The sequence below is a fragment of the Nesoenas mayeri genome, assembly GCF_963082525.1.
Source record: "Nesoenas mayeri genome assembly, chromosome: 6".
In the NCBI taxonomy this organism is placed as follows: domain Eukaryota; kingdom Metazoa; phylum Chordata; class Aves; order Columbiformes; family Columbidae; genus Nesoenas; species Nesoenas mayeri.
The window spans coordinates 27261330-27288952 of NC_137545.1; the positions used below are offsets into that span (position 1 = coordinate 27261330).

Consider the following 27623-nt stretch of genomic DNA (forward strand, 5'->3'; position numbering starts at 1 on the left):
GGCGTGGGGGATGCAGGGGCCTGTGCTCCCAGTGCCGCAATCCCTCTCCATGCAGATGGTGGACAGAGAAGTGGGAGGGGGCTGCCCACCTCCAGTCCCAAGCTGGCCTAGCAGGCGAAGTCCTCGAAGACGCCCTGGTGAGGGTAGTGGTGGCGGTGGTGGTGGTTGGGCAGGATGCCTGCATTGTAGGCACCCTCCACGTGCCGGCCCAGCGTTGCACAGGGGCTCTGTGGGGATGGCAGTCAGTGGGGTGGACACAGACCCCATGCACCCTGCTCCCCCCTACTCCAGCACAGCCTGTCCCCAGGAGCGCCCCCCCCAGGGGCACCCAGCTCCCTGTCACCCTGGGGCTGCTCCAGCTCTGCAGCCTGAGGTCACCCAATACAGAATCATGCCATCCCTTGCTCTCGGAATGACATCCCTTCCCCCTGGAGGGGACGCTGCCCTGGCCCTGTCCTTGCAGCCCCCAGGGCAGCCCCCCCCCACAGGGGTACCTGGTCCTTGAGTTCCTCCAGTCCCAGTGTGGCAATGCTGCCTGAGGGCTTCTTCAGTGGTGGCTTGGAGCGGCGCAGGACCCGGCTCACCTTGTCCCGGATCACCTGGGGGCAGATGGGGGGTCAGCCCTGGACCCGTACATGGGGAGCACCTCATATGTGGGCACCCCGGTCTGCATGGACCTGCTGCCTACTCGCCTGCCCACTTTGAGGACACAGGGCTGATAGTGGGGACAGCACTTCTGCCCTCAGGGCACCAAAGGATGTTGCAGGACCTGTCCTCCTCCCACTGCCTCCTGCTGTAGTAGCCCTCTGGGGTGGCTGTGCACGTGTCCCACTCCCCCAGGGGAGCCCAGTCCCCACTCTGCACCTCGCCCCACAGCCCCAAGGGCTCAACGCACCTCATACACATAGTCCAGGATCTCCAGGATGGTGAGGATGCTGGCACCAATGAACAAACCCATCTGTCCCCCGATGTCCCCTGGTGGGGAGAAAGGGGAGATGGTCACCAAGGGATGCTGCACAACCCAGAGGGAGCTCAGGGTGGGCAGCAGGGCTGTGGGCACTGCCAGGGCTGCTGGATGGAGGGCAACAGCATGGTCGTAGAGGCAGAGGAAACAAGATGGGGAGAGCAGGGTCTTGTATGGGACAAGGGACAGCCAGCAGCGTGCCACCCTTCAGCCAGTCCCTCCCCAACCAGCCATATACCCTTCCGGCGCTGAGACCCAGAGCTCCGCGCCTCAGGGTCCCATAGGAAGGTGAGGGGAGTCACCGAGAAGTCCAGCAATGTCGTAGGCTTTCTTCTGCTCAATGGCCTCGTAGTTGAGCGCCTCGAAGAAGATGTCCAGCACCAGGAAGTTCTCCCTGTGGGGACACCACAGTGCTCAGCAAGGAGGGCTGGTCACTGACACTCCTACCCCCAATGCCCCCCAAACCTTCCCCATCCCCCAGCTCCTCAGCTCTCAGGTCCTCCCAGGGCCCTGGTGAGTTATTCAGGGTGGTGCAATGGTGACACAGAAGGGACATGTCCCACGCTGGGAGGGACCATGGAGTGGGGACGTGCTGGCAGGAGGGCTGGGAGGATATAGACAGGTCGGGGAGATGCTGTAGTGGCAGCCACCCCTAGACAGAGGATCCTGCAGGGACCACATATGCCAGGACCCTCTCCCTGCATGTTGCCAGGAGTGGGGTGGGAGTACCGCAGGTTCCCAGGGTCCTCAGCCCCCTGCCCACTCCCCCAGAACACCCTGGAACCAGCGGCTCACCTGATGTAGGTCTCGTTCTTGTTGTACTTGCGGGCAAGGTAGCGCGCTGAGCCCTTGTTGGGGATGCGCACCATGGAGATTTCCTTGCCGTAGCGTGTCAGGTTGCACGGTGTGGGGCAGCTGCAGCGCTCCTGGCTGTCCTCCACCGCTGCATCTGGGGGCACGCACTGATCAGCATGGCTGCACCCCCTCAGCCCCCTCCCTGGAGGCATCCAGCTGGCCCCCTGACACCTGCCCGCCCGCCGCTGCACCTACCCAGCGTGTGGTCAGCACACTCGATGTACACGTTGGGGGAGCAGATAGACTCATTGCCTGTGGAGAAGCAGCTGGTCAGGGGGGTGGAAGTCTGACATGCTTCTGCCTCCCACCCTCGACCCACTCCCCTAAAGGCAGTGGAGCAGGAGTGGCCCCTGAGTGCAGAGGGGATGGGGAGGAGTGGCCCTTGGGTGCAGGCTGGGGACAGATAGTCCTTGGGTGCAGGTTTGCTGGGGCAGAGGTGGCCCCTGGGTATAAGGCAGACAGGGAAGGGGGTAGGACAGGGGGTGACCCAGCATGTGGAGGGGCTGGGTGGTCCTTGGGTGCAGAAAGATGGGGCAGGGAAGACACAGGGTGCAGAGGGATGGGGTAGGAGTAATCCTTGGGCACAGGCTGTAGGGATCTGGGACAGCCCCAGAAGGACTGTCAGGGCAGCACAGTGCCACCTCACTGCCATATGTGTCCCTTACCTGGCATGTGAACCATGCGGCAGTGGCAGCTCCGCACCACGGCCTCCTTCTCACACTGCAGGCGGCAGGCAGCAATGCTGTAGGTGTCGTAGCCGGGCAGCAACTGCTCCCCCTGCACGCTGGCCCGGCAGTTCCCCCATGGCTGAGGCAGGTAGGTGAGCTGTGGGGATGAGAAGGGCATCGCTGCAGGGCCATGCCAGGCTGGGTGCCTGAAGGCATCTCCCTGGGGGCTGTGGGGCATCCTGCCTTACCCGTTGCTCCTGGCAGGACACAAAGGTCTGGAAGCCAGGCGAAACACCAAAGCCCAGCTGATGGATGTAGGGTGGCTCATCCTGGCTGTGAATCTGGACTCGGATGCCAGCTTCAAATGACGTCTCGTCTGTGGGAGAAGGACAGAGAGGCTGCACTCCTGCCTATGGGGACAGCCCTCAACTGTGCTCCTGTGCCCACCAAGAATCTTTGTCCTAGAGCCCAGCACCCTTCTGGTGCCCCACTTGCCCCATACATCCCTGTCCTGGGGTGCCCTGTTTCCCCACCGGCCCTCCCTACCTCCCACCCTTGCCTGTGCCCTGCCAGCACCGTGGCCCCACTCACTGGTCTCTCTCCAGATGGGTAGGTACTCTTCCTGCTGGATGTCCAGCATGATCTCCAGCCCGTTGCCCATGCCACCCTGGCGAGTCACTCTTGGGTTCCTCCGGTCCCCGTTGAAGGTGTAGCACTTACCATAACGTGTGTAGACCTGGGGATGGAGAAAAGGGTGGGTGAGGGAGCAGGCAGGGCTCTGGCAGGGTGTTCTGCAAGCAGGACGAGGTCCAGGAACCCTTTCTAGTCCCACAGTGGTGCTGGAAAACATCTTGCACAGCCCTTGGCACAGCCCATCTCATCGTCTCACCATGTTGCCACTCCTCCACTCTTGCTGGAGAGTGAAGCATTGCTCCCAAGACCCATGGGGCAGCCCAGCTATCCTGCCCCTACCAGGAGGGCACTCACAGGGGTGAAGTGCTGGGGGCCACAGCGCTCTCCCTGAAAGCGGCACTCCACCAGCATGTCCTCGATCTGGTGGCCCAGGCGGTGGAAGAAGCTCTGCATAGTGCGCTCGGAGCGGCGGGGCGGCAAGAAACGCGAGTAGTTGGAGAGACGGGTCAGCCACTCACGCTGGTCCTCTCCCAGCATGGCCAGCATCTCAGGCACCAGTGAGCGGTTCTCCCAGGCCAGCCCCAGCCACTGCCCCACCGAGTAGAGGTCGGGCTTGGTGAGGCGCAGGAAGCGTGCCCGGTTGGGGTTGCAGAGGGTGACAGCCGGGAAGCGGAGCTGGGGGGCCCAGGTGAGCCGTGCCCGGGTGTGCACGGGGCGCGAGAGCAGGTGGTGCAGGCGGTCGGTGGCGCCGGTGGCCAGCAGCCCCGCGGAGGCCAGGAAGGCCAGGCTCCAGAGCAGGCGGCGCAGGCGGGACTGTGGCCGGGTGCACATGTAGTGCAGCCCAGGGATCCTGGTGGCTCGCAGGATGCCGACAGCGAGTTGGGCAGCACCGCCGTTCTGAGCGTCTGCCAGGGCTTCCTCATCCCGGCAGCAGTCAAGGGGCAGTGGCATGGCTGCAGGCAGGGTGGCTCCTCTGGAAAGCGGAGTTCAGGCTGCCCCTGAAACTGCCCAGGGTCCCTGGTCCCCTCCAGGGAGCTCTCCTTCCCGGGAGGCTTTTGCTCTGCACCTTCCTAGAGACAAATGTGGCAGGCGCCTTCCCAAGCTGCTCTGGTGACGGGTGAGGGGAGGGAGAGGAGGGGGCTGTTGCAAACACACGCCTTCCCCCAGCCTTCATTCGGGAATGGAAAATTCCTCCCTGAGCCGGGGTGGGACAGGGGGATGTGTTGCGTTACCCCTGGCAGGGTGAACTGGCAGCACCCAATGCCCCAGCATGGTGGGCACCAGTGTCCAGATAGTGATGTCCTGTCCCATCTATGTTGCGTGAGCCCTGTGCCTAAGGACACTGTGCCCCAGCTCAAGCCATTGTCACCTGCCCTGGCACTTCAGCACTCCTAGATACCTGGTTGGACCACCAGGGTCCCCAAACACAGCTACTCTGGGGTTGGGGCCCTGCCCCACAGGCACAGGACACTGCCAAGCCTGGGGGCCCATTGCCTCCTGCCAGCACTGCTTGGGACCATATATATACCTCAGTGCTCAGTGCTGCACTCTGGTATTGCCCAGCCTGGAGCTGGGGGCGCCAGTGGATCTGAACCCTGTGGGGTGGGAGAAGTGAGGCTGTGGGGCAGAAGGAGTAGAGCTGTGGAGCAGGAGGCTGCATGAGAGCCCAGATGAGCACGGCGGGCGCTTTGAAGTGACGGTGAGGCTGTGATCAGAGCGTGGCGACGGCGGGGGGTGTCTCTGCACCAGGCTGTCAGCGCAGCTGGCAGGGCCCTGACAGCCTGTCAGGGCGTCTTCAAAGCTCGGCACCGCGCTCCCCGGCAGCCTCTCATCTGCCGGTGCTGCCCCCGCCAGGCACACGCCTTCAGCACCAGCCCTGCCAAGGCACGGGCTGGCCCAGGGCGTCCCACAGTCCCGGGATGAGCCGGAGCCGTTGTGCCGCCAATGAAGGGCATCATTCCTGCTGCTCCGCGGCGGCTGGGGCAGGAAGAAGATGCCAATGGCGAACGTGGCATCTGGAATGGGGAAGCTCCTGCTTGCCCTGGCAGGCATTCCTGGTGCCATCCATTCCGCTGTGAGCAAAGTATGCCTCCGCAGCCATCCCTGGGACCTGGCCAGGATCATAGCTGGCAGCTTGGTGACAGACACAGGAAGCTGCCAGGCAGGTCAGGAACGGAGTTTGGGAATGGCATGGGCAGGGAGGGAGGCAAGCAGAGGCAGTGGGCAGCATCTCCTGTGCCTAGAGGCGACAGAGCACTCCCCACCCGCCCCACCTCCATTGCACTCCCTGCCCCGCAGCAGGGAGAAGCCCAGCCCAAAGGCACCCAAGGTACCAGACCTTGTTGGCTCTGGCCAAGCGCCGGCTCCCGGCACCCCGGCTCCCGGCACTCCGGCTCCCGGCACCCCGGCTCCGGGCAGCCGCGGGCCGAGCGGTGGGTGCGCGGCCCGGCGGGGCCGGCTCCGGCAGGGGGCAGCAGGGCCCCGCGCTGGGGCTGCGCAAGGCGCGCAGCGCCGCCCGCCGGGCGCCCTCCCTGCCCGGCCCGAGCCGTCCGCAGGACAGAGCCGGGACCGGCAGGATCGGGCCCCCACAGCTGCCCTCCCTTGCTCCTCCCGTAATCCCGCCTTCGGGTCCTGCCGCGGCACAGCGCAGGGCAGGCGAGGGCAGCACCCCAGCCCCACAGCGGGCAGCAATGGGGAGCAATGGAGCCCCACGGCACCGTGTCCTCATCCCTCCCACCATCAGGTGCCTGCACTGCTGCTTGCTTTACTGGAGGAACAAATGCTCCTGCGGGGCCACAGCACTTCCTCGAGGCAGAGGTCGGCTCCCTGGGGTCACAAAGCCAAGGCTGGGGAGCAGTCCTGACCAACAGCATGAACCCACGCCCCAGAGCTGTCACCAGTCCTGGCACTGTCCCCACAACGCCCATGTGGGCAGGAGCACTGCCATTGGCTCCCCCATGACAGCAGGAGTGCCATCGGCCTCCCTGCTCTCTGAACCCTCAGGACCAGACCCGTGGGTCACCCCCACCCCACACTGAGCTGTCCCTTCTGGCCTGTGTGTCCTGGTATCATTCCCAGGACACAGCTCAGCAACCCCCATACCTGTGCCGATGTGTTTGTGTGGGGCTGTTTGAGCCGGCTTGCCTTCTTGCTGAGATTTATTGTGGCTCCAAGAGCCGGAGGCTGCCAGCCTGATACCATCAGCCCCTTGCACACCAGGGCAGCTTTTATATTAGTTTTCGTTAAACGGTAGATGAGCTTTCCAGGCTGGAGGAAATGTCATTTCTTTGAACGCTTCCATCTCGTGTTGGTTCAGACATCTCCAGGCAGCATCGCAATCACCCTGGAGCAGGGCGAGGGATGGGATGCAGAGGCCGGGTCACATGGGGACAGACAGCTCAGGGGCAGGGACCAGGGTTGGGCAGAGCTGGAGGAAAAGGTCCAGAGGTGGTGGTGGCCTTGCTCCTTACCCCCTGTAGCCCCAGGCAGGCAGGCATGGCTGCAGGGTCATATGGGGAGGGCAGGGGTGGCTGTGGCACCCAGCTGAGTTACTCGTCAGTTGCCAGGGTGCTGAGGCCAGCTGTGAAATAGCGCTGGCGAGAGCACAGCACAGTCCTGAAGGGCTTTGCCTTTCCAGCATGACAAACTGAATTAGATAACAGGGTGTATGGGAGGAGGAGGAAGGGCAGAAGAGAGCCTGCCTGCATGAGGAACATGATTTCCTCCCCACAGCTGACCCAGAAAAGCACCTTGCAGGGTTGGAGCACATGTGTTCAGTTAGGGATGTCACCTGGGGCTCTGTTCACTGGGCACCCTCAGGGCCAGGGCAGCAGGATTCCTGCACCGCACGCCAGTCTCTCCGCGCAGCCGTTACACGCCGGCAGCCCCGCGCCGTGCTCACGTGCAGGGGAGACCCCATTAGGGAGGTAATTTCTCAACACAATTCCTCATTTCCCTGCTCTCTGCTGTGGAGACTTGCTGACCTTGACAGAAATAGCTGCTTTTGCCTAGCAGACGGATCCCAGCTGGAGATCGCCAGGGGCCCTGGCGTCCTCCTCCCCACCTCACACAGCTCTGGGGCTCCCCTTCACTCCTGTCCTTTCCCCCCACAGTGGGTCACTCCCTGGGAGCAGCGTGCTAGCCCCCAGCATCCTCACCCCAGCTCACACCAGCTTGCCCATGGTCACTGGGGGCACAAAGACCAGCCCCACACACCCTCAGTCCCCCCATCCCCACCACCGCCAGCCCACTGTGCTAGTCTCTGGCTGATCCCAGCTCACGCAGGTATTTCCGCGGCTTACACGGCTCCCCACGGTATTTAGCCTCTGGAAGACGATGTTAAACATTGCAAGCAGTGACAAATCCTGATTGCTCCAAGGAGACAAGAGGCCGCACTAGGCTTCCAGCCAAATGTTTGCATGCAAGGGAAATGAGCTGCGGCATGTGAAGCCCTGATGGGTCCTGCTCCTGCATGCCCGGGGCACCCAGCCCCACTCCTATGTCCGCACTGGGACACCTAGTCCTGCTCCCATGTCCCTGCTGGGGCACACAGCCAGCAGGCAGGCCCTGGGCATGGGCACACTATGCAGGGAGGGTACCCTGGCATGGGGACCCTTCTGAGAACAGTCACCACTGGGGCTTGATGGGGATGGGGATGACACTGGAGTGCTGCCTGTCCTGGCCTGGCAAAAATGCCAGACCGGGAGTAACCTTGGGGGTGTCCTCTGGGTACTCCAGCCCAGAGAGTAAATCAGCATGGGCAGGACTGTGGAATAAAAGAAAGTAGACTCCAAAATTAGAAATGCTGCTTCCTGAGTGTGCTGGAGGCACAGGGATGCCCCTGGCCAGGAGATGCTGCACAGGAGGTAGGGCCAAATTGGTTCAACAATGGCAGAACTGGGGTAACAGCATGCCCATGCATACTGTCTCTTTCTCTGCTCCTGGTCCCCTAGCCTGTCTCTGCCAGAGCCACCTTCCATGCTCCAGTACCCCCTGCCATGTTCCCAGTAGCCCACTCCCCCACGCAGCGTGGCCAGGCCCCGCCTGGGTGCCCCGGGAGGGAAGCTACAGCGCTGACGCCAGCATTGCAACTGCCCAGGATATGAGAACCGCTTGGATTCAGCAATTTCAACTCATTTCAAGCCTGATTCTGCAGCAATTTTCTGAGCCAGTGGGATGTTTTCGCCTTTGCAAACGTCCCCTCTCATGCACGGTTGCACCATTTCCTTTCCCTGCTCCCAGGAGGGTTGGGGAACAGTGCCAGTTTGGCTCAACCCCAGCTCCAGCGGTGGCACCACCATGTCCACACACCAGCAGTCCCTCAGTGCCACCCCCTGCCCCACGCAGAACTGCCAGGATGGATCCTGTGGGATGCAGCCCTGCTCAAAGGGGTCGGGGCTCCTGCCTCCATGGAGCACTGGGCCCTGCAGTCTCAGTTGCGGCAGAGCAGGGCACCTTTGGCCCTGAGCAGGGCACACCAGCACTGGGCTGGGTTCCTTGTTTCCCCCATCCTGTGAAGGGCCAAGCTCTGGAGCATCCTCTGCTGTGCCCCAACCCACTTCCCTGGGAGGAGGGAGAGCAGTGGAGCGACAGTGAGGTGGGAAATGCTGAGGGCACATCCTGGAGGGCTGGGACTTCTCCTGCCGCCTCTCTGCACAGATGTGCCTCTCCCTGTGCCACAGGCCAGCCCATGCCAGCTGAGCCCCCTTGGCCAGGCTGAGCCAGAAGCAGGGACATGGGTGTGGGGGCTGGCAGAGCCCCTCTGGTGCCAAATAGGATCACTGCTGGAATACCAATAACTCAGCTGTGCCGTAGGCTGCGCCAGCAGCTCAGCAGAGGGGTGGAAGGCACGCGAGCCCCAGCACTGAGCAGGGTGAGCAAGCCAGGCTGCTGCTTTGGGGTCAGTGTGCAGCCCAGTGCCTTCCAGGAGCAGGCAGGATCCAGACCAGGGCTCCCTGCTCCTGGTGGGTAAGGAGTACAGGGGTGCAATGCATGGCAGGGGGATGCACTGCATACCTTCCCAGTGCATCTGCCCCAGCACTGCCAGTTACATCAGTAAAGCAGGGTGACACTGGCACCATCCTGCTTTCAGGAGCAGTATCTGTGACAACACATACAAACTTGTGTGCCAGGGGAGGACCTCTCCCTGCAAGGCATTACCTCAGGAGTCCTGCACTGGACAAGCCAGGAGCTGGAGATGGCTGTGCTGCCAGTGCCACATGGAGCCAGGGTGGCTGTGGCACAACAGTGAGAGGCTGGAGACCCCAGGTCCTCACCTCTCAGTCCTGTTGTGCAGGCACAGCAGCACACAGCTGCCTCTGGTAGCAGAGCAAGTGCCATCACAAAGTTGTGCTTTCCTCTCCCACTGCTCCTGGGGGAAATTCATCCCAGAATCTCACTCAGCTCCTCATTTCCAACCCAAATTTATTCATGGCCAGTTTGTACCATTTCTTCTCATGCCAGCATTGCCCCTTAGCTTAAATAGCTCTCTTCCCTCCCTTGTATTTACTCTCTTGATATATTTATGAACAGCAATCCCATCTCCTTGCAGCCTCCATTCTGCCAGCCTGTACGTTCCAATCGCTCCTGGTTTCCTCTCCTGATTCAGGCTCAGCTCACCTGTGCAGCCCAGCTGCCCAGCACAGCATCCGCTCCACCTCCCAGCAGCTTCCTTAGCCCCAGATGCCCAGGGTTCACATGCTGCCTTCTCCATCCTACAGCAGCCATGGGGCAGCATCTCACCCAGGTCAGGACCACTGCCCTGGCCATGGCTATCTGTCTCCCTGAAGATCTCCTGGTGGCTTGTGCTTTCATATTGTTTGCTTGTACCAAGCAATTTAAAGCATCCACCAAAAGGGTCACCTGGGCAGGTGAAGGAGCCAACACCAAGGGAACTGCAGAAGATGAAGTGCTGGGCTTGCTGGCAGAGGGGTCAGGTGTGCTGCAGTGCAGAGCAGAGGCACAGAGAGGCATGGGGGCAGGAGCTGAGGAAGCCTGTCAGCAGCCAGAAAACCTCTCTGAGATGCTGAGCATCCTGCCTACTTACCCTAAGCACATGGGTCAGGTGCTGGGACTGCAGGAGATTTCTTCCTCCTGACTCTCCTGGAGGGAGATGGGGAAAGCTGTGGAGCAGAGCCAGGAGATGCTCAGGGTCCTCATGGGAAAGATGCACCAAAGTTGCACACCCAAACATGCCGGACAAGCTTGCTGAGCTCCTAACATGGTCTCTGCTCTGGATTTGGACTGTGCTGAGCAACAATCCTGGCATGGCTCTGTGCACCCTCCAGTGCTCTCCAGCTGGCTTCCCATCCTCAGACACCCTCTGCACTGGGCACATAATCCCTGGGCACGCAGCACAGGAGGCTGTGGGTAAGTGCTGCAATGGGCTGCAGCTCAGCCTTGCTGCTGCAAACCCAACAAAAACATGCACATACACAGAAAGCAATAATTATGGGTTTGGGTAGAGGGTTCCTCTTGGCAGCTGGAGGAGACCCAGCGCCATGCGTGGTGCTGTGCAGACACAGATGCTCTGTGTCACTTGGCCACAGACCAGAGAAGGATCCCCAGCTTCGTGATTTCACACGGAGGTGTAGCACAGAGTCCATCTATCTTGTAGGCTGGAGGAAGCAGGGAACGTCAAGGGTACCCGAAAGTGAGATAAGCAAGGGTCCTTTGTGGAGCTCAGGCAGCCCCTGCTCTCTGGCTGCTGTCACCCTGCAGGGACCTCAGCGCTGCAGGATGTCCCCTGCCCTGCAGGTACATCAGTGCCTCTGCACGGTGCTGGCTGGATGCTGGTGGCTTTTCGCTGAGAGATGGCAGTAGATCCTGGGTGCCATCGGCCCTGCCTTGCTCCCCCTTGCAGGCCGGGGCGCTGCGGGGGGGCAGCGCGCAGCCGCGCAGCCCCGCAGCCCCCCTGCTCCCCTGCCCGGCGCGGGCAGAGCCCTCCAGGTAGCGCCGTCCCTGGGGACCGCTTCTCTTTGAAAGCAACCGTGCGGGGAGCGCTGCGCTGCCCGTCCCTAAAGGGTTAACAAGCAATTTCCTTTGCTGACAGCTCCGAGACCGTTCAGTATCGACTGCGGGAGAATAAGAGGAGAGAAGCAGCGAGATAAAAAGGCAGCAGAGCTGGCACCGCCTGCTTAATCCCAGCGTTTAATCTGCTGGGGCAGCGCAGGCAGCCTTATCTCGCCGTCCTTCTGCTGCTCCATCTCATTACCGCTCCCACGGCTGCGCGGGCCGCCCCGCCGGCAGCCGGAGGAGCTGAGCCGGGGAGCGCTGGCCGGGGGCAGCGGCTGCCGCCTGCCCGCCTCGCTCGGCAGCCTCCGCCGGGCCCGGCACCCCCCGCTGCCCCTCCGGAGCGGGGACACACGCACGCACACACACACACACACACGTACACACACACAGGGACGTGCACACAGGCTGCACCACGGAGCATGCTGTCTCACACACGGCACTGCTCACGACTGGCCCTGTCACACAGCCTTGGGGACACGCTGCCAGTGTCACACACACACACACGTTCCCTGGTCTTTCCTCCCTTCCCACCTCCCCCACCCCGCCACTCTGGTGGTCCAGTCCGTGCGATGCTGATGTCCCCACGGGTGGATGGAGTATGTAGTGCTCTGTGGGACAGTGCATGTAGGACAAAGCAGGGCCAGGACAGCAGGCAGGGCAATGCCACTGTGCCCTGCATGTACCCCTCCCTCCATCCTCACCTATCCGTGTGCTCCCCTGCCGGGTGTCAAACCAAATCCACTGTCTGAGCATTCCTACCACACACTCCACGGCAAATGTCGCTGGGTCACCCCAGCCTGGTCCGGGCAGTTCCCGCAGCCATAGGGCAGGGGAGGGCAGGAGGGGGGGATGCCTCTCGGGAGCCAGCAAGTGCCGGCGCAGACATGGTTCCTCCAGCCATTGCACTTATCTGTAAATCCGCAGCACTGACACGGTCCAGATGAAACCTCCACGCTAGCTGGGTTGTCACGGGGGTTATCCTGCTGCCTATGGATGGGTTTACACTGATAAGATTTATTGTCACCCTGGCTGAGGTGCTGCCAGGGCCTCACTGCCTGCTCCTCTCGCAAGGTTGTGCTGCTGCTTGGAGGTGCCATGAGAGCCACAAGCAGCAACTTCACAAGCTGGCACCGGGCATGTCCCTCTGTTTCCCACTACCAGGGCTAATTGGTCCTCTGACCACCTATCCCAGGGTTCCTCACCCAGCTTCTCACCATCGCAGCGGGATGCTGGTCCCCAAGCCAGATCAGGTTGAGCAGAGAACACATCTGTGCTACCAGAAATTTGCTGACAGTGCTGGCAGCACAGCTCCTGTCACAGCTCAGCAGCCGTGTGGCTCTCCCACATGGCAAGGGACTTGGGGGGCTGCTGGGGTGGCCATGCATGGAGCTACTGCAGGCAGGATGGCCTGGGCAGGGAACAGGGAGCAGCTTTCCAACCTGCAGCATCCCCTGTCACCATGTGGGAGCTGGCAGGGTGGCTATGGGAGCTGGAGCCTTGTGCACCCTCTGTCCCAGGGTGACATGGGGTGGGCAGGAACACCCAAAAAAGGCAAATTTGGACCTAAGGTACTCTGCTCTGCCCTGGTCCTTCACACACATCCGTCTGCCTGCCCCCACCAGCCACAGTCCCCAGCACTGATTTCCCTGGGGCCAGCAGGGATTGCCCTGAGCCACCTGGTGCAGCCAGGCAGGGGCTGAATCGGGCTAAATCCCTGAACAGCGGGAGGGGGAGCTGCCTACCAGCATCCCCCTGTCCCCAAAGTCACCGCATAAGCCCTGCACAGCTTCCCCACCACCCTGCTCCATCCCAGCTTCTGCCTCTTCCCCTTCTCCCCTCCAGCCGCTAACACCCTGACAATGCTGCGGGCTCCACTCTCTCTGCCAATATTAATTTAACCCCAGCATGTCAGAACCGAAGAAAACAACACACAAACAGCCTGAGTCCCAGCTGCACCCTCCTCCCCAGTTCTAGTTCAGGGTGCCATGGGGGCTGGGGGACTGGTCGGGGTGATAGTGTAACCCACCAGCACATCAGGAGCTTGAGTGAAGTGGGGTGATCACAGCCCAGTAGGAAAGGGCTCGTTAATAGCTGAGCCCTTTTAGTAGAGATTAGGGAGCTGTGCGGCTTTGATCTTTGATTGCCAATTTGCATCTTGAAGGCGCTGGGACCTCATCCAGCCTCCGCGCAACCCTTTGTGGTTATCTCGTGGCTAATGGATTTGTTCTTAATGCTGGAGCGTGCAGGCTAAAGGCTGATTAAACCCTCTCCACGGCGCTAAATCAATGGAACAAACATGATAGGGGTTGGCTTTCCCCAGCCTGCACACTCCCGGGTGGAGGGGCTGATCAACAGAGCCCCCGGCGCTTCAGCACTAGCAGGGGCTCCCTCCTTGGGGCTGCCAGGAAGGAGGCACCATCACCGTCAGGCAGGGACAACCCTGTGACCCATATTCCTGTGTTCCTGTATCATCATCCTCTGCTTACCATGCAGGAAACAATGGGCTAGGGGAGCCCAGGGCTCCCAGCATGTCTGTCCTTCTTGGATGCTTTGGCCACTTTGCTCTTTTGCTGGTTCCTTGGTGTCTGCAGGGGCATCCCAGTCTTCTCTCAGCTCCTCTCAGCTCCCAGGGCTTGCTATAGGAGGAGGGACATGTCCTGGCAGGGATGGGACAACCTGCCCCTGCATCTGGGGGACTCCTTCCCCCTCTTTATGCCCGCTTCACCTCCCACACACTGGGGAGCAGCACTGGCAGCTCCCACCTCCTATGTCCTTCAGACCATGTTCCCTTCTCCCTGCTCAGAGCCAGCACCATGTTCCCAGGACCGTCTGCTGCCTGCAGCAGCCCATATATCACGTGCTGTAAGCAGCAGTATCCATACGCACTTTTCATTATGCCCATGGTCTCCATCACATGCCTAGCTTCAGGAAAATGCAATTCCCACTGCAGGCAGCATTAGCAGAGGCAGCCTGCCTGCGGATGCCCCAGGAACAAATGGCCTCCTGTCCTACCCACTGTCTGGGCTGGGGGCCTGAGGACAGGAGCTGAGCACCGAGATGGGCAAGACTAAGGTTCTGGGGACTAGAAGCTGTGGGGAGCAGGGTTGTGCGGCTGCAAGCCAGGAGAAGACCAGCTGAGAGCATTTAGCACTCTTTGCAAAGGGCTCAAGGCATCACCCCAGATGCTGCCAGGGCAGAGCTGCCTGTGGGTCTGGTGGCATTTGAGTGGCAGGACCCCCAAGCAGGTACCCTGTTCCAGAGTCCGAGCTGCCCATGCCAGAGAATGATACACGAGCTGTGACACAGTGAAGCTCAGATCAGTGTCTTGCTGGGAACCAGTCCACGGGGAGGAGGTGCTGGGAGCAGCCCTGCTGTCCCTGGGCTGTGCCCGTGCCAGGCTCGGCCCCGGCGAGCGGCAGCTGTGGCAGAGGCAGCCGGGCTGCTGCATGGCAAGGAGCTGGTGGAATCACACATCCAGATTCCCATCTGCAAACCTCACTATTGAATCTTCTCCCCTCCGCCAATATTTGCCAAGTGTGGAAGATAGAGTGGCTACAAAAGTCATCAGTGCCAGCATTTCAATACACCCAGGCTGGCAGCGGAGGGGTGACCCCATGGGTTGGCTCAGCCTCCCAAACCCCCACCCCAGGTCCCAGCCCTGGCCAGCCGAGCAGCCCCTGTGCCCTGCCTGCAGCAGCAAGGAGAGCCAGGACCCCTCCATGCCGCTCCACTGCACCTCTGCCCGCCTGGCATGGATGCTGCTGCCATGAGCACGGCTGCCTACACCACTTTGCCCTGGGCATTAGCGCAGCCCCTGCTCCTAGCCTCACCCGCACCTCTGCCCCAGGACAGCCATCTCCACCCAGCTGGCATCTCCTCTGCAACCCTCAGTGCAGCGTCAACCCACCCCCTCCAGTACTGCCCCATCCCCTCCATGTCACCCCCAGTGTCCCCAGTGATCACTGCCCTGCCCTGCCTGCACCATGGAGCCCCCTCTCTCCCTTGCTCCAGGCTGCCTGCACAGTCTCTGCAGTGGTCCCTGAGCAGGTGAGGTAGGACATGATGCTGAGATACAGCTCCTGGAGGAGAAGCCCAGAGTGTTATCAGCCCAGGGAGTTAATTAAGGTCATGTCAGGCGATAAGGAAACAGGATGTCAGAGCGGCAGCAGCACATGGGCGTCAGAGCCGGAAAAACTCCTTCTGAAAAGCAACTCCACGGAGATGTGATCAGCCAGGTGCTCAGGAATGGAGTGACTGTCACAGCCACATGCCTGAGGACTCTAAGGACAGCACCGTACATGCTGGACCCATGTCCAGTACAGGATGGGACAGGATGGGATGGGGTTGGACATGGGGCCCAGCTGTGCCATGCTGTGGCTGGGCAGGGAGAGACAGCAGAGTAGCCCTGGTTATCCATTCCTGTCCTCGTGCAGGAGAAACGTGCCCCAGTGCCACCAGCACCATGTGGGAAAGGCAGGAACTGCTGTAAACCTCAGCCTGTAATTAGCATATGTAATTGCAGATGCTCTCTGATTAGCAGGACCTCAGAGCCGGGCAGGCCAGGCTGCTTGACAGCTCTCATGCTGCTCCTGCCTCGGACTGTTTGTCTCCCTGCTCGGTGACAGCTTTGCCCCCCGAGGCTGAGCAGGGCCGCAAGGCTGGCCTGGCATGGTGCACAGCAGGGTGGCGGGAGCAGGCTGGGGACCCAGGGGACACGTGTAGGGGACACACTGCCAGTGCAAAGCATCTCTCCTGTGTGAGCAGCCGTGGCACCCGGTGTCCTGCCTGGCTGGGTGGGAGCTGAGCCGCTGGGACATAATTAATACTTGCATCAATCTAGGCTGGATTTGCATAGCTCCTTCAGACCCATGCTGCCCGGGAAGGCGGACTGTTCCATGCCCTTCTCAGGAGCAGATGCCGGGTCAGCCCTGACACCTCTGCACAAGGTGTCAGCTCTAGCATGGCCCCCAGTTTGCCCCCATGTGCTCCCCATCCCTCCTTGCCCACCACATCCTGCAGCAGGGACACCTGCAGGCCCCCACCCTGCCCTGCTCCAGCCGCTGGAGCATTGAAGACAGATGGAGACACTTCCGTCTGCTGTGGGGGCCCAGGCTCCACAGGCTCCATCCCTCTTCTGGCTGCAAGGAAATAGCAGGGATGGCAGCTTGGGAGTGAAGGACATGGCAGAGTTTGGAGGGTAAAGGGGGGTGGCTGAGCTGCCAACACCCCCCTGCAGCCAGAAGGCACAGCGGTGTTCATCTCTGCATGCTCAGGTTGGGGTATGAGATCCATGGGAAGAATCCATGCCTAGTGCCTGCTCTCCTGGGTCACCCAGCTCCCTCTTGCTCCTGCCCTGCTCCCCTGGCCCAGGTGAGCACCCCCAGCCCACCCCCAGAGGGGTACCCCAGGCAGAGCCCTGGCCCAGGAGGAAGAAGAGCCGGGGCAGGATGAAGCCTAGGGTGGTGGCAGGGACAACAGGGTGCAGGCAGGGACATGGGCGACACCCGCAACCCTTGCTTTGCCACCCTGTGGGTACAGGTGGAGGAGGGATGGGACAGCATGGGGACGTGCGAGGTGGCAGGGCCGCTGCTCCCCAGGGATGACAGACTGGCGAGACATCCCTGTGCAGCCGAGCGCAGCACCTCACCACGGCCACTGACACTGCTGACAGCAGCTCCTGGCCCCGTAACACTGCGGGGATCACAGCGCTCTCGGCACAGACGGGATATAGAAGGATACAAGAGGAGACACCGGCACGTCTCCTGCCCCCGGGGATGCCTACTGGCCCTCTGCAGCCACTGTCACCGACGTGCCTCACTCATGCCTGAACACAGCACCCATGGTACCCTCAGCACCCACAGCATCCGCTGCCCAGCCCACCTTGGGGGGCGCGGTGGACACGGCCACTAATTGTGCCTGTGGCTGGGGCAGGGGGGCTATGGCCTGATTGCAGCTGGTTCAATCAGAGCCACGTAGCCCTCCAGCATGCTGGGCACCCAGAATTAAACAGCTAATGAGCTGTTGGCTAGAGGGCCGGCATGTAGTGATTAATCAGGGACTCTGTTCTGCCCAGGCTTGTGCCTCCTCTTCCCTCCTGCCATGCACGTCCCAGGGGCTGGTGGCCAGCACTGGGCCAGCGGGTCCCCTGCTCTCTGCCTGCCCCACCACCATGGGCCGGGGCCAGCCTGGGTCTCCAGCCCAGCTGAGCTCCCCAACACAGAGAGGGGTCCCGACCCCCTTGCTTCTGAGACATGGCACCCGCAGGTCTTCCCGGCCTATAGCTTTCCTGCCCTCCCTCCTCCTCCTGTGCTCACTTTTTGCGCCTGCCCCGCCCCGGCACTGCCAGCAGGAGGGAACCTTTTGTTCCGCTGGGAGAAAACCTGTTGAGTCCAGCCGAGCTTAGCCGGTACTTAACAGCCGTTCAGGTGCAAAGTGTGCTCTGCCTTGTGCCTGAACCTGGAGATGAGCACAGTGAGCTGGGGGGTTCTCCACCAAGGGGCCTCCCCACCTGTGCGAGGGTGGCTGGGGAGGACCAGCCACAGGCAGCAACGTCTCCCAGGGACAAGGCAGGCATAAGTGAGAGCCCCGAGTCCCACTGGGTCAGGGTGCAGGTCCAGGCCCCCCAGTCAAGACCAGAAGCATGGTACTACGTGCTGGGGCTCAGCAGCAGGTTAATGCTCACCTCCCGCTTGCTGCTGGCATGGCAATACAACTGTGGGCAGATGGGGCTGGCGGCACCCTGCCTGTCGCACTGGCTGCACAGCGCACAGAGGCACGGCTCTGAGCACAGAGGGAAGGTTTTGCAGTGTAAGCAGGGGACAGACGCCCCCAGAACCGTGCAGGGAGCTGCAGGGAAGCAGCTCAAGCACGAGTGTGACTCTGCTCCCCTGCTGTGATCCCTGGCTGGCTTTCCTCCCTTTCTCAGCCCTTGCAGAGCTAGGATGTGGCAGAAGTGTGGGGACATTTCTGCCCTCTCACCCTTGCTGTCCGTGCAGCCCGTGTAAGGAGCGTGCCCTGGGAACGAGCTTGCCACCTTCTCCCCGGCTACATGTCAGGGCAGTGCCTGTGACAAAAGGCCAGAGACAGGCAAGGAGCAAGTTAGAGAGAAGCATGTTCTCCCCTATTGCACAATTAATCATGAGAAGTTTTTCCTCCTTTCGTGCATGAAACAAAATTTGGCAGGGCACTCTGACCACAGGGACTCGCTGCTTGCTCTCCGGTAAAAACCTAGCCACATCTGGCAAAGAAATCACCTCAGAGCATCTCCGTGTGTGCAGGCAGGGAGAATAAACGCTGGGACAGGCAGGAAAAACCGGCAGGGCTTTGTCTGCAGCCCCTGTGCAGTGAGCACCTTCAGCCATATGTTTCTAGTGTTTGTCCCCCCTCCCCAGCACACACACAGCTGTGCTGCTCTGCCAGCACCATTATCCTTGCCCACAGACCCTCTTATTCCAGTCCCGGGCATATAAATGCCCAGGCAGGGGTGTCCACCCCCTGCTAGCTGCTTGGGTGCTGGCAGCAGCCCCTGCATCCCCTCACTGGGCTCTCCTCCCACCCCTGGCTGTCTCCCCGTGCCCGCTCCATCCCCCAGCCCGGCTAGAGCCGCAGCCCATCCTTCCCAGACGCCAAGCAAGCCCAAGCCTCCCCAGCAGTGTTCCAGCTATTTGTTATTGGAAAAAGGGGAAAATACGGTTTTTGACAATTATTGTTTTTTCCACCTGACTGGCTTCAAACTTGTTAATTTTTTTCTTTAATGTGTGAACAGTGTCGACGGCAGCTGCATGTGAAATGACTCGACGCCCTATCTGCTGGTCCCTGGCTGGCTTTCAGTGCTCGCACCGCAAACATTGCCTTCTATAAATAAAGGCCTATATCTCATCAATGGCAGAACAGCAGCGCTTTATATAGTCGTCTTACATAAAACCGTCTCTCTTTATGGGCTTTAAACCATTTGCGTCACTTAGTGCAGCTCCGTAAACCTCCTGCTCCAGCCGCTCCCCCGCAGAGGGAGACCCGGCAGGGCTGTCCCGTGCCCCACACTGGCAGCAGGGAGCCCGGAGTCCCCGCTCTGCCTGGGGCTGCCCTTCCCCCGCAGAGCCAGGTGGCAGCTGTGTCCTCGTCCCCCCTCCCCGCCGCCTTGGCACACGCCTCCCTTCCCGCCCCTCTGGCCTTGGCACCGAGCGCTGGCGCGGCAGCCGGCACCGCCAGGCGCCCTGGCACCTGGGGGATGGCCGGCACCGCCACTCTGCCCTTATCACCCTTCCCATCCCTTCTGCGGGTCCTGGAGTAGTGCAGGTGGGGATGCTGGGAGGTGCTGCTCCATCCCCCATCACTTGGGAATCAGGGACCTGGGGGTACAGGGTGACATGGGACATGGTGCCAGGCTGAGGGGACTGGCTGGCTCCCAGCAGCTCTGGCTCTGACAAGCAGGGGACACAAGCCCAGCTGGAGGCTTTCCACCCCACTGCCCGGTGAGTGCCTGGTGCATGGGATGCTGGGGCTGCCCCTATGGCCATGGGGCGCAGGTTCCAGCCCCAGCCTGTGCGGAGGCTCCCGTGGTCCCCAGGGCCCTCAGCTCCATATGGCAGAGCCTCCCCCTCTGGCTCGCCGCAGGCGCCCACAATCACGCACCGATGGGTCGCGGGGGGGCTGGGAACTCCTGCCGGGGCTGCAGCAACACCTGCCTGCAGGAAGGCAGCCAGCACCCTGGTCGGCAGCACAGGAGCCGGGGGAGCAGAGCTGCAGAGACTGTGCTTACAAGCCTTTGTTTATCCCTGTGCCATCACAGCTGGCTACCCCGGGTATGAAGGTGGCCAGAGCTGGAGGGCCACAGGGAGCCAACAGCATCATGACATAGGAACTCATGGTGCACTCTGGCCCGTGTTTGCCCCCAGTGATGCCTGGCCATGGGACCCCTGCCATGGGTGACACTGGCACCAAGGATGGGGTCACAGCAGTGCCTTGTCTGCCACAGTGCCATGTGGCATCCAGCCATGTCACCAGCACAGGGCACCTGCACCCCAGCAAGACCTGGCCCATGCCCAGCCAGCCACACTGCCTGCCATGAAACCCCCAAGTCAGTCACCCTGCACCCCGTCAGCCTCACAGCCCTGTATCCCCACCGCCCCACAGCCCCGCAGCCCTGTGTCCCCATGCACCGACAAGCACCCACTACCGGCACCAAACTTCCATGGGTGCCCCAGCCCCATCCGTCCTGCAGTCACCCGAGGTGCTCACCCCACTCTGCAGCCAGCAGCACTTGGGGGACACCACCCCACAGACCTCCATGGGTGCCCTGGCCTCGGGGGACGGTGGTGTCCCCTGATCTGCCTAGCCCGGCACGTGGGACCAGTCTTGTGGCACGTTCCGCATCCCTGCGGAGCCACACCAGACGCAGGCGTCCTGGCCGCTGGCTCCCCCCGTATCAGAGACAGGCTTATTAAGTGTGTGATATTAAATTACCCAGATAAGAGCGTAAGAGCTTTTAAAGTCAATTCATTAAATATAATTATGAAGAGAGCTTTTTTATGCTCACGGTGATCCGATCTCAATCAGGGAGACGGTGGGAAAGCCGCCGGCTCCTCCAGCATCTCCGCTCCCCCGCCGCGTTGCCTCCGCACCCCCCTGCTCCCCTGCCTTGGCCCCCTCCCGCTGCCCCGGCACCCCCGCCCCGGCGTCGCTGCTGGAGCCAGTGCCTCCCCACTGGGTTGGGGTGGCATGGGGGTCTGCCCAGCAAAAGGGTGGGAGAGGGGAGGCGATGGGGGTGAGGTGCAAGGGCCAGTGGGTTGAGGAGGAGGGAAGCGGGGTATGGAGATGATTGGGTAGAAGAGCCAGTGCCTGGGGAGCTGAGCGTGGGCTCCTCCCAGCCACTGGTCCACTTCCCCACAGGATCCAGCCCCCTCCCTGTCCCCTGCAGAGCAGCCTCCTTAGGGACCTAATGATGCATCCCCTTTCCCCAAGCAGGGTGGGTGTGTGCTTCTCTCCCCTCCCACAGTCATTAATGGTGCTTTGCAACCAATTAATACCTGCCAGACAGCCAGAGGCTGCCCAGACCCATGGATGGATCCCTCACATGCAGTCTAGCTCTCCCCATGCCAGCCCTTCACACCAGGACCCCCCTCTTGGCCCATTCACCTCCAGCTGCAGCCCGGGGTGCAGCCACATGTGGGGCTGAGCCCATCTTTCCTGGGGGAAAACATGGGGTAGCAGGGATTCCAAAACCACCTCACACCTCCCCAGGCATCCAAAAGACAGACAGATCACTAGGGCTTCCCATGTCCTCTTGCCACATTGCCCCATGACCCACGGTGCTTAGGGGCTTTGCAGTGACACCCCTGTGTTCAGCCAGGCCTTCACTGTCCCACCTCAGTACCCCAAATCCTCAACACTTCCATATCCACCCATATGCTGACACAGCCTGGGCACCACGGGACAAGGAGCAGCCGCTGGTGGAGAGCAGTGTGGGCTCCAAGCTGGGGTCCGCGCAGAAGGCTCCAACGGGGGCTGGTAGGAGCAGCTACCCGCTGCTGGTAGCTGCTGGACTGACATTTATTTTTAGATGTGAATTGTATAAATTAGCATTTCTCCGTGGATTAAGCAGCAGGAATTGTGTAAAATTAAATGGCAACGAATTGCATTAAAGTCCCCCGTTTTCTGGCACAAGCAGCGCCTCGAGCCGTGCCCAGGCGGCTCATGTGTAACAGCACCAAAGCTGCCGCCGTCGCAGCTCTGGACAGGAGCACAACCAACCTGCAATATGTCTGCACCACCCGGGACACAGACCTGGGGATGCACAAGCACAGTGGCTAGGCTGTGAGGATGGGGAGACTGGACAGGCTGTAAGCCCCCAGGGAGGTGGCTCAGATGCTGGGTTGGGGCTGCAGGACATGGACCCACTGAGCAGAGCACAGTGACCCAGATGGGCACGACCGGGCTTGGCCAAGCAGCTCACAGTCATGGGATCGGCAAGGGATGCTCCATGCTCTCCTGGGCACAGACATGGCCAGCCCCAGCCCAGCCAGTCCCTGCAGCCATGTCACACTCCAGCAGGGATGACACTGAGTTGGGACCCACACAACACTGCCTGGTCCCAGAGCCCCTCCGTGCCCCAGCCAAGGCAGGTCCTGCACTGCCTGGAGCCCAGTGAGCAGCTGAGGGGACCCAAGAAGCCCCCCGAACCCCAGGGCATGCTCAGCCCTGGATGCGGGGGAGAGGGGAAATGGCGTGAGTGAACGTCAAGGGCTGAGCAGTCATCAGGTTGGGCAGGGCAGCTGAAGAGCAATGAGTCCCGCTCTTTTACCTAGCATAAAAATAGGCTGAAAATGTGACATTTATTAAGTACAGTTCTGGCAGAAAGGTCAGTGTGAGTCCCCGTGTTGGGAGCTGTGCGGGTTGCAGGGGGGACGTTGGCAGAGCCTTGCTGGGAGGTGGCAGGGGTGACAGCCTGCTGCCCCCCCCGTCATGCACCCCCCAGCCAGGATCTCTCAGGATGTGTGTGGGATGCAGCTGAGGATGCTACTCCAGTCTCAGCACAGGGGCTTTCCCCTCCGGGGTCTGCGTGGGGTACTGGGGACACCTCCTGCACTGCCCACATCCTGGGCGGGTGGGAGGCCCTGCTTGGAGAGCTGGGGCTGGCGCCAGCTCTGAGAGGTGCTGCCAGCTCTCAGCAACCTCCCCGCTCCCTCCCAACCTCCCCGCTCCCCCCCAACTTCCAGCCCTGGCAGGACTGGATTCAGCAGCCACACATCAGAAACAAAAGGCTTTTGACAGGGGACGTGGTTTTGAGAAAGGCACCGAGCTCGCGCCCGGCCACGAGCAGAGCCTCCTGCCACAGTCGCTGCTAGTGAGCAGGTGGGATGCTGCTGCCAGCTGGAGGAACCACCTCCACGTACCTCCTCCTGCAGCCCCCAGAACCCTGCCCACCCCAGCTGCCTGCACCCCTGTCCCCAAAGCACAGCTGTGAGGGCTCTCCCTTCCCACAGTGTCCCCTGACATGTCCAGCACTGGCCATGGGCTGTGGGCTTACCAGAGTGCCAGACACGGGGACAAGTGTGAGCCACCTGCCACAGCTGAGCCTCAGTCCCGTGGGGACGCTTCCCAGCCTCCTGCTTAATGGCACGTAAAGAGCGCTATTGATTTCCCGTGCCGGCGCTGCACGCTTCGCACGCTGGGCATCACAGCTGTGCTCACCCAGTCGGTGGGACCCTGCACCCCCTGCCCTCCCCAAGGCACTGGGCATTGTGCCGGGGGCAGCGGGCAGCAGGCAGGGGCAGACCAGATCTGTGTCCCTGGGCATGGAGGAGACCAGAGGGCTGCGGAGCACAGCACAACTCGCAGGGGTGGAAAGAGGCTTCCTCAGGGCTCCAGCACAGCCCTATGGCAGCTGACGCAGGGGGCACATTTGTCAGCGGGGCTGCAGGGGAGCCTTGCTGTGGCTCAGGGCTGTCCCTGCCGCCTGGGGAGATTTACAGCCCAGCCAGGCTTTATTACACAGAAGATGCTTACGCTGAGGATTTTTTTTCCCCATAGTTTCTTAATTTGCTATCCCATAAAGAATGTGGATTTGTGACGTTAAATAGGGGAAGATCATTTACCACTCGCGGCTCTTACTTAAAGGATCCGCACAAGTTATTTATCGTGTGAGCACAGGCTGCAAGCGGCAGCGCACAGGGACATGCTCCAGCCTCAATGCTGCTCCTGCTCCCAAGCAGGCAGCTGGCCGGCAGTGCCCCACAGCTTGGCCATTCTCATGCTGTAAAACTTCCAGCCTCTGGCTGAAGTCTGTCTCATGCCCAGAGGGAAGGAGGGACTCCAGCACTCCTGCAAGCATGGCTACAGGAAAAGCTCCTTCCCTTCTCTAGCATCCCTGGGGACATGACCTCTTCTACAGAGACTGCTCACCATGGGCCAGTCACCCTAGGACCCCAGAGCCTTTGTCCCACTGGGACGTGCTGCAGTTTGGGAGCCCTCCATCACTGCTGGGACATGCTGTGACTCACGTATCCGCCCACTGCAGCGGGGGTACAAGAGCGTTCCAAATGGAAATGCACACATGGGGACCCAGACTGGGACTGTTGAAGCCTGGAGCTTCCTGCTGCATGACAACTGCATGCAGGGCGGACCAGCTGCCCCTGCATTGGGGCCACAGCTAGGAGGCATGGGAGCACCCAAGCCCACACACCACAGCTGGGACTCACCCTGACTGTCAAGCAGCTCACGCTGTGTTTTAGTTATTCCCAGGAGAAGGCACAAGGGACCAGTTCAGCTCGGGGAATGGGAGCAGGAGGCTCCAGCTGCTGATGTGATGCTTCAACATGTCCCGCTGTTGCCCAGCATGGCTTTGGGACATGGTATGCAGCAGAGAGGTCACATCTTCCCTCATCCCTCCCCACACTCGTGCCCTGCAGCCTCTGCTGCCCCAGGTTCACCTCGGTGCTCCAGGCAAGTGAGAGGTACACCCCTTTCTCCTAACAGCCCCTCATGCTTCAAAGGCCAGGCAGGGGGGCTGAGCTGGGAACAAGGGGGCGGAGGCTGCAGGAGCCCTTGGCTCCCCTCCCTTGGGCTAAGGGATGAGGGTTGTCCAGCGCTAACCATCCTCATGCCTGAAGCCTGCTCCAGTGCACAGTGATGGCACTCTGGAGCCCGGCTGCCCGGGCATTCCCAGGGCAGAACCGTGAGCAGCTGACGCAGGCAGGCCAGATGTCCTGTACAGCCACCCGGTGAGATATCATGTCCCAGTGACTGTCCTGGAAGTCACCCTCTGCTGCCACGCAGCATGGCACATGCCACACACCATGTCCACACTGCAGGAAGCTTGTACCTAGCCCCATACGCCTGAGTTCAGTCCTGCCAGCCTCACAGTGCGGCTCAGCACAAGCAAAATCTCACTGCCATGCTGTGCTGCTGCCCAGCACAAGGCTGGGCTATCCCAGAAGCCAAAGCTGTGCAGGATGCCCCAGAAGGACCTCAGAGGCAGAGCCAGTGTGGCCGAGCTATGTGCAGGACTGTCCAGCACTGGAGCTCCCTGATGCCACCATCACTGAACCACACTTCTCCCTGGCAAACTCAGGCAGCTGGCGCAGAGCACGCACAGAATCCAGCAAAATGCCATGAGGAACGGGGTCACCTCACTGCTGCCTCCTGCTCCTCCCCACCCCACCGCAGTGCCCCATGCCACCCCCCCACACAAGGCAGCCCCTCTGAAACAGCTCTTTCCCAAGCACAGCATCACCCTGCACAGTGAGCAGGCATTGTATCAATGGGCACAAAGTGAAACAGGACATGCTGCATCAGCCATTTCCAGCCCCACAGAGCTGCCTCTTCCCCCCGCAGCATCCCGCACAGCCTGTGGCATCGCATCCCCCTTCCCGGCATGGAGCGGGCTCTGGCTGGCAGCACTGCTCCCGGGAACGCAGCGAGCCAGCGGAGCAGTAGCCCCTGGCAGCCGTAGGAGAGAGGCAGCTCATTTCCAGAGTCATTATGGTCTGAAAAAGGTCCCATCAGGTATTCCGCCCGTTCAGCACATTTATTTTCCCAAACCACAGCGGGGATTTGTGATTCTAGGCTCAATATTAGTGAGAGCTGCATGCCGGTGGTGCCCGGCCGGGAGCTCACTGCCTGGGCATGCAGAGTGCTGCTGGGGGGAGACCCTGCCAGCAAGCCCCGGGCAGCGAGTGGTCAGCCCCAGGCAGCCCCCGACTCGCCCAGCCATAGCTGTGCCTCTGGAGCGGAGCCGCTTGGCGTGAGTGTGTGTCTGTGCACACATGCATGTGCAATGCTGGCAGCTTCCAGATTCACACACATCCTAGTGCCAACCCTCTGAAACACAGAAAGGCTGCCCTATGTGCAAAGGGGTCTCTGTCCACCCTCCTCAGCCACCCTTGCTTTGCAAAGCAGCTGGTGTCAGAGCACTTCAACCCACGAGGAAGTGCAGGCTGGAGCAGGGTTCTACACCACAGCTCTCCCGCTGCCTGCTGCACACCCACTCCAGGGACTGCTGAGCCCCACTGCCCCCTTGCCCCCGCTCCTGCCTGCGAGCCTCTACCGCACGGACCTGCTGGCAGCCCAGTGCTGCGGCACACAGCCCTCCCAAGAGCTCCCACAGACTATCCTCTCTCTCTCTCTCTCTCTGTGAAACTTGGAGGGAAACTCAAACAGAGAGAGATGCAAACTTCAGCAGCCGGAGTGAGCCAGGAAGCCCTGCTCCGGTGAGGCGCAGCGGGGTGGGTGCCCCCGCGCCAGGTGGAGTCCCCAGGGAAGCTGAGTCAGGCGTGCACTCACCACAGTGAAATCATGGGAGGAGCAGTTCTCGCCGCTGAAGTTGCAGCTCTTGAGCATGTCGTCGAGCTGGTGGCCGGTGCGGTTGACAATGTCAGCCATGTCAGGGTCAGGATAGAGCAGGTCCGTGGCCTTGTGGCCATCCCGGTCCTTGGGGGGCAACCCGGTCATGTTGGCCAAGTGGAAGATGTCGGCATCGGTGAGAGCTGAGTGGCGATAGCGGTTGATGTTGCAGATGGTGATGGCAGGGAAGACCATCTCACGGATGGCCTCCTCATCCAGGGCCATGACGTGGGGGTGCTCCAGGTAGAGCAGCGCTGACTTGGCCGCCTGGTAGAGGAAGAAGGCGAGCGAGACCAGGAAGGCAAATGCCCAGAGGGTCTGGCGCACACCCAGGCGCCCAGATCTGCAGATGTGTCCCAGGCCGTGCAGGGTGCTGGCGCTGGCAAAAGTGGCCAGGTCCCGGGAGCGGGGCCGGGCAGGCTCCTCAATCAGGCTCTCCTTATCCCCTTCTTCTTTCTCCTTCTGCTTCTCATCCTCCTCGGCAAATTTGATTTTACACACGATCTCAATCGGCATCTGCCCCGCACAGCTGGTGTGCCCAGCCAGTGAGCTGCCCCCTGGCACGGGCAGCGGCCGAGAGCCCGGCCAGGCACTGGGAGGGGGCTCGGGTCCCCCCCAAGCCCCAGCACCGCGCCGGGAGGGCCAAGCCGTCTCGGGAGAGAAGCACAGCCCCTCTCAGCAGCTCTGAGCCGCCGTTTCCCTCTTGTCTCACCAGTCGATCGTCTCCTTGTGCCTTCGCTTATCAGCACAAATACAGCTGTCAAAAACCCCTCTCTCTCTTCTCCCTTGCTCTGTCTCTCTGCCTCTCTCCTTCGCTCCTGTCTGGTTAAGACCCCGGCAGATATACACAGCATTTAGGCATCATGTGCTAATAAAATCCAGGGAATACTTAATAATTCAAGACATGTCAACATTATTTCATCGTCAAATAAAGAGCGAGCGCCAGAGAAAAGAGGCAGTGTGAAGGGCCCGGTGCCTCTGGGGCAATGAGCCACGCTGCACCCGCTCCTCAGACCCAGCTCCGAAGTGCTGCCGGAGCCACTTGTTTGAATGGCTCAGGAGCTGTCAGAGCCGCGCCGTGCCGTGCCGAGCCGAGTGGAACCGAGCCGTGCTGTGCCGCGCCGTGCTGCTCCGCGCGATGTCGAGCCGCG

General features: G+C 61.3%; 1 protein-coding gene across 1 annotated transcript; it reads right to left on the reverse strand.

Moving 5' to 3' along the window:
- Positions 1 to 107: 107 nt before the first annotated feature.
- ASIC4 (acid sensing ion channel subunit family member 4) lies at positions 108 to 26988 on the reverse strand (the record flags this gene model as incomplete). Its single annotated transcript, XM_080347100.1, has 10 exons — positions 108 to 227; positions 495 to 599; positions 896 to 975; positions 1267 to 1358; positions 1760 to 1913; positions 2015 to 2071; positions 2485 to 2644; positions 2736 to 2863; positions 3079 to 3223; positions 26413 to 26988. The coding sequence occupies 10 exons, from the start codon at positions 26986 to 26988 to the stop codon at positions 108 to 110; spliced, it is 1617 nt and encodes a 538-aa protein (XP_080203226.1).
- Between the last annotated feature and the right edge of the window lie 635 nt (positions 26989 to 27623).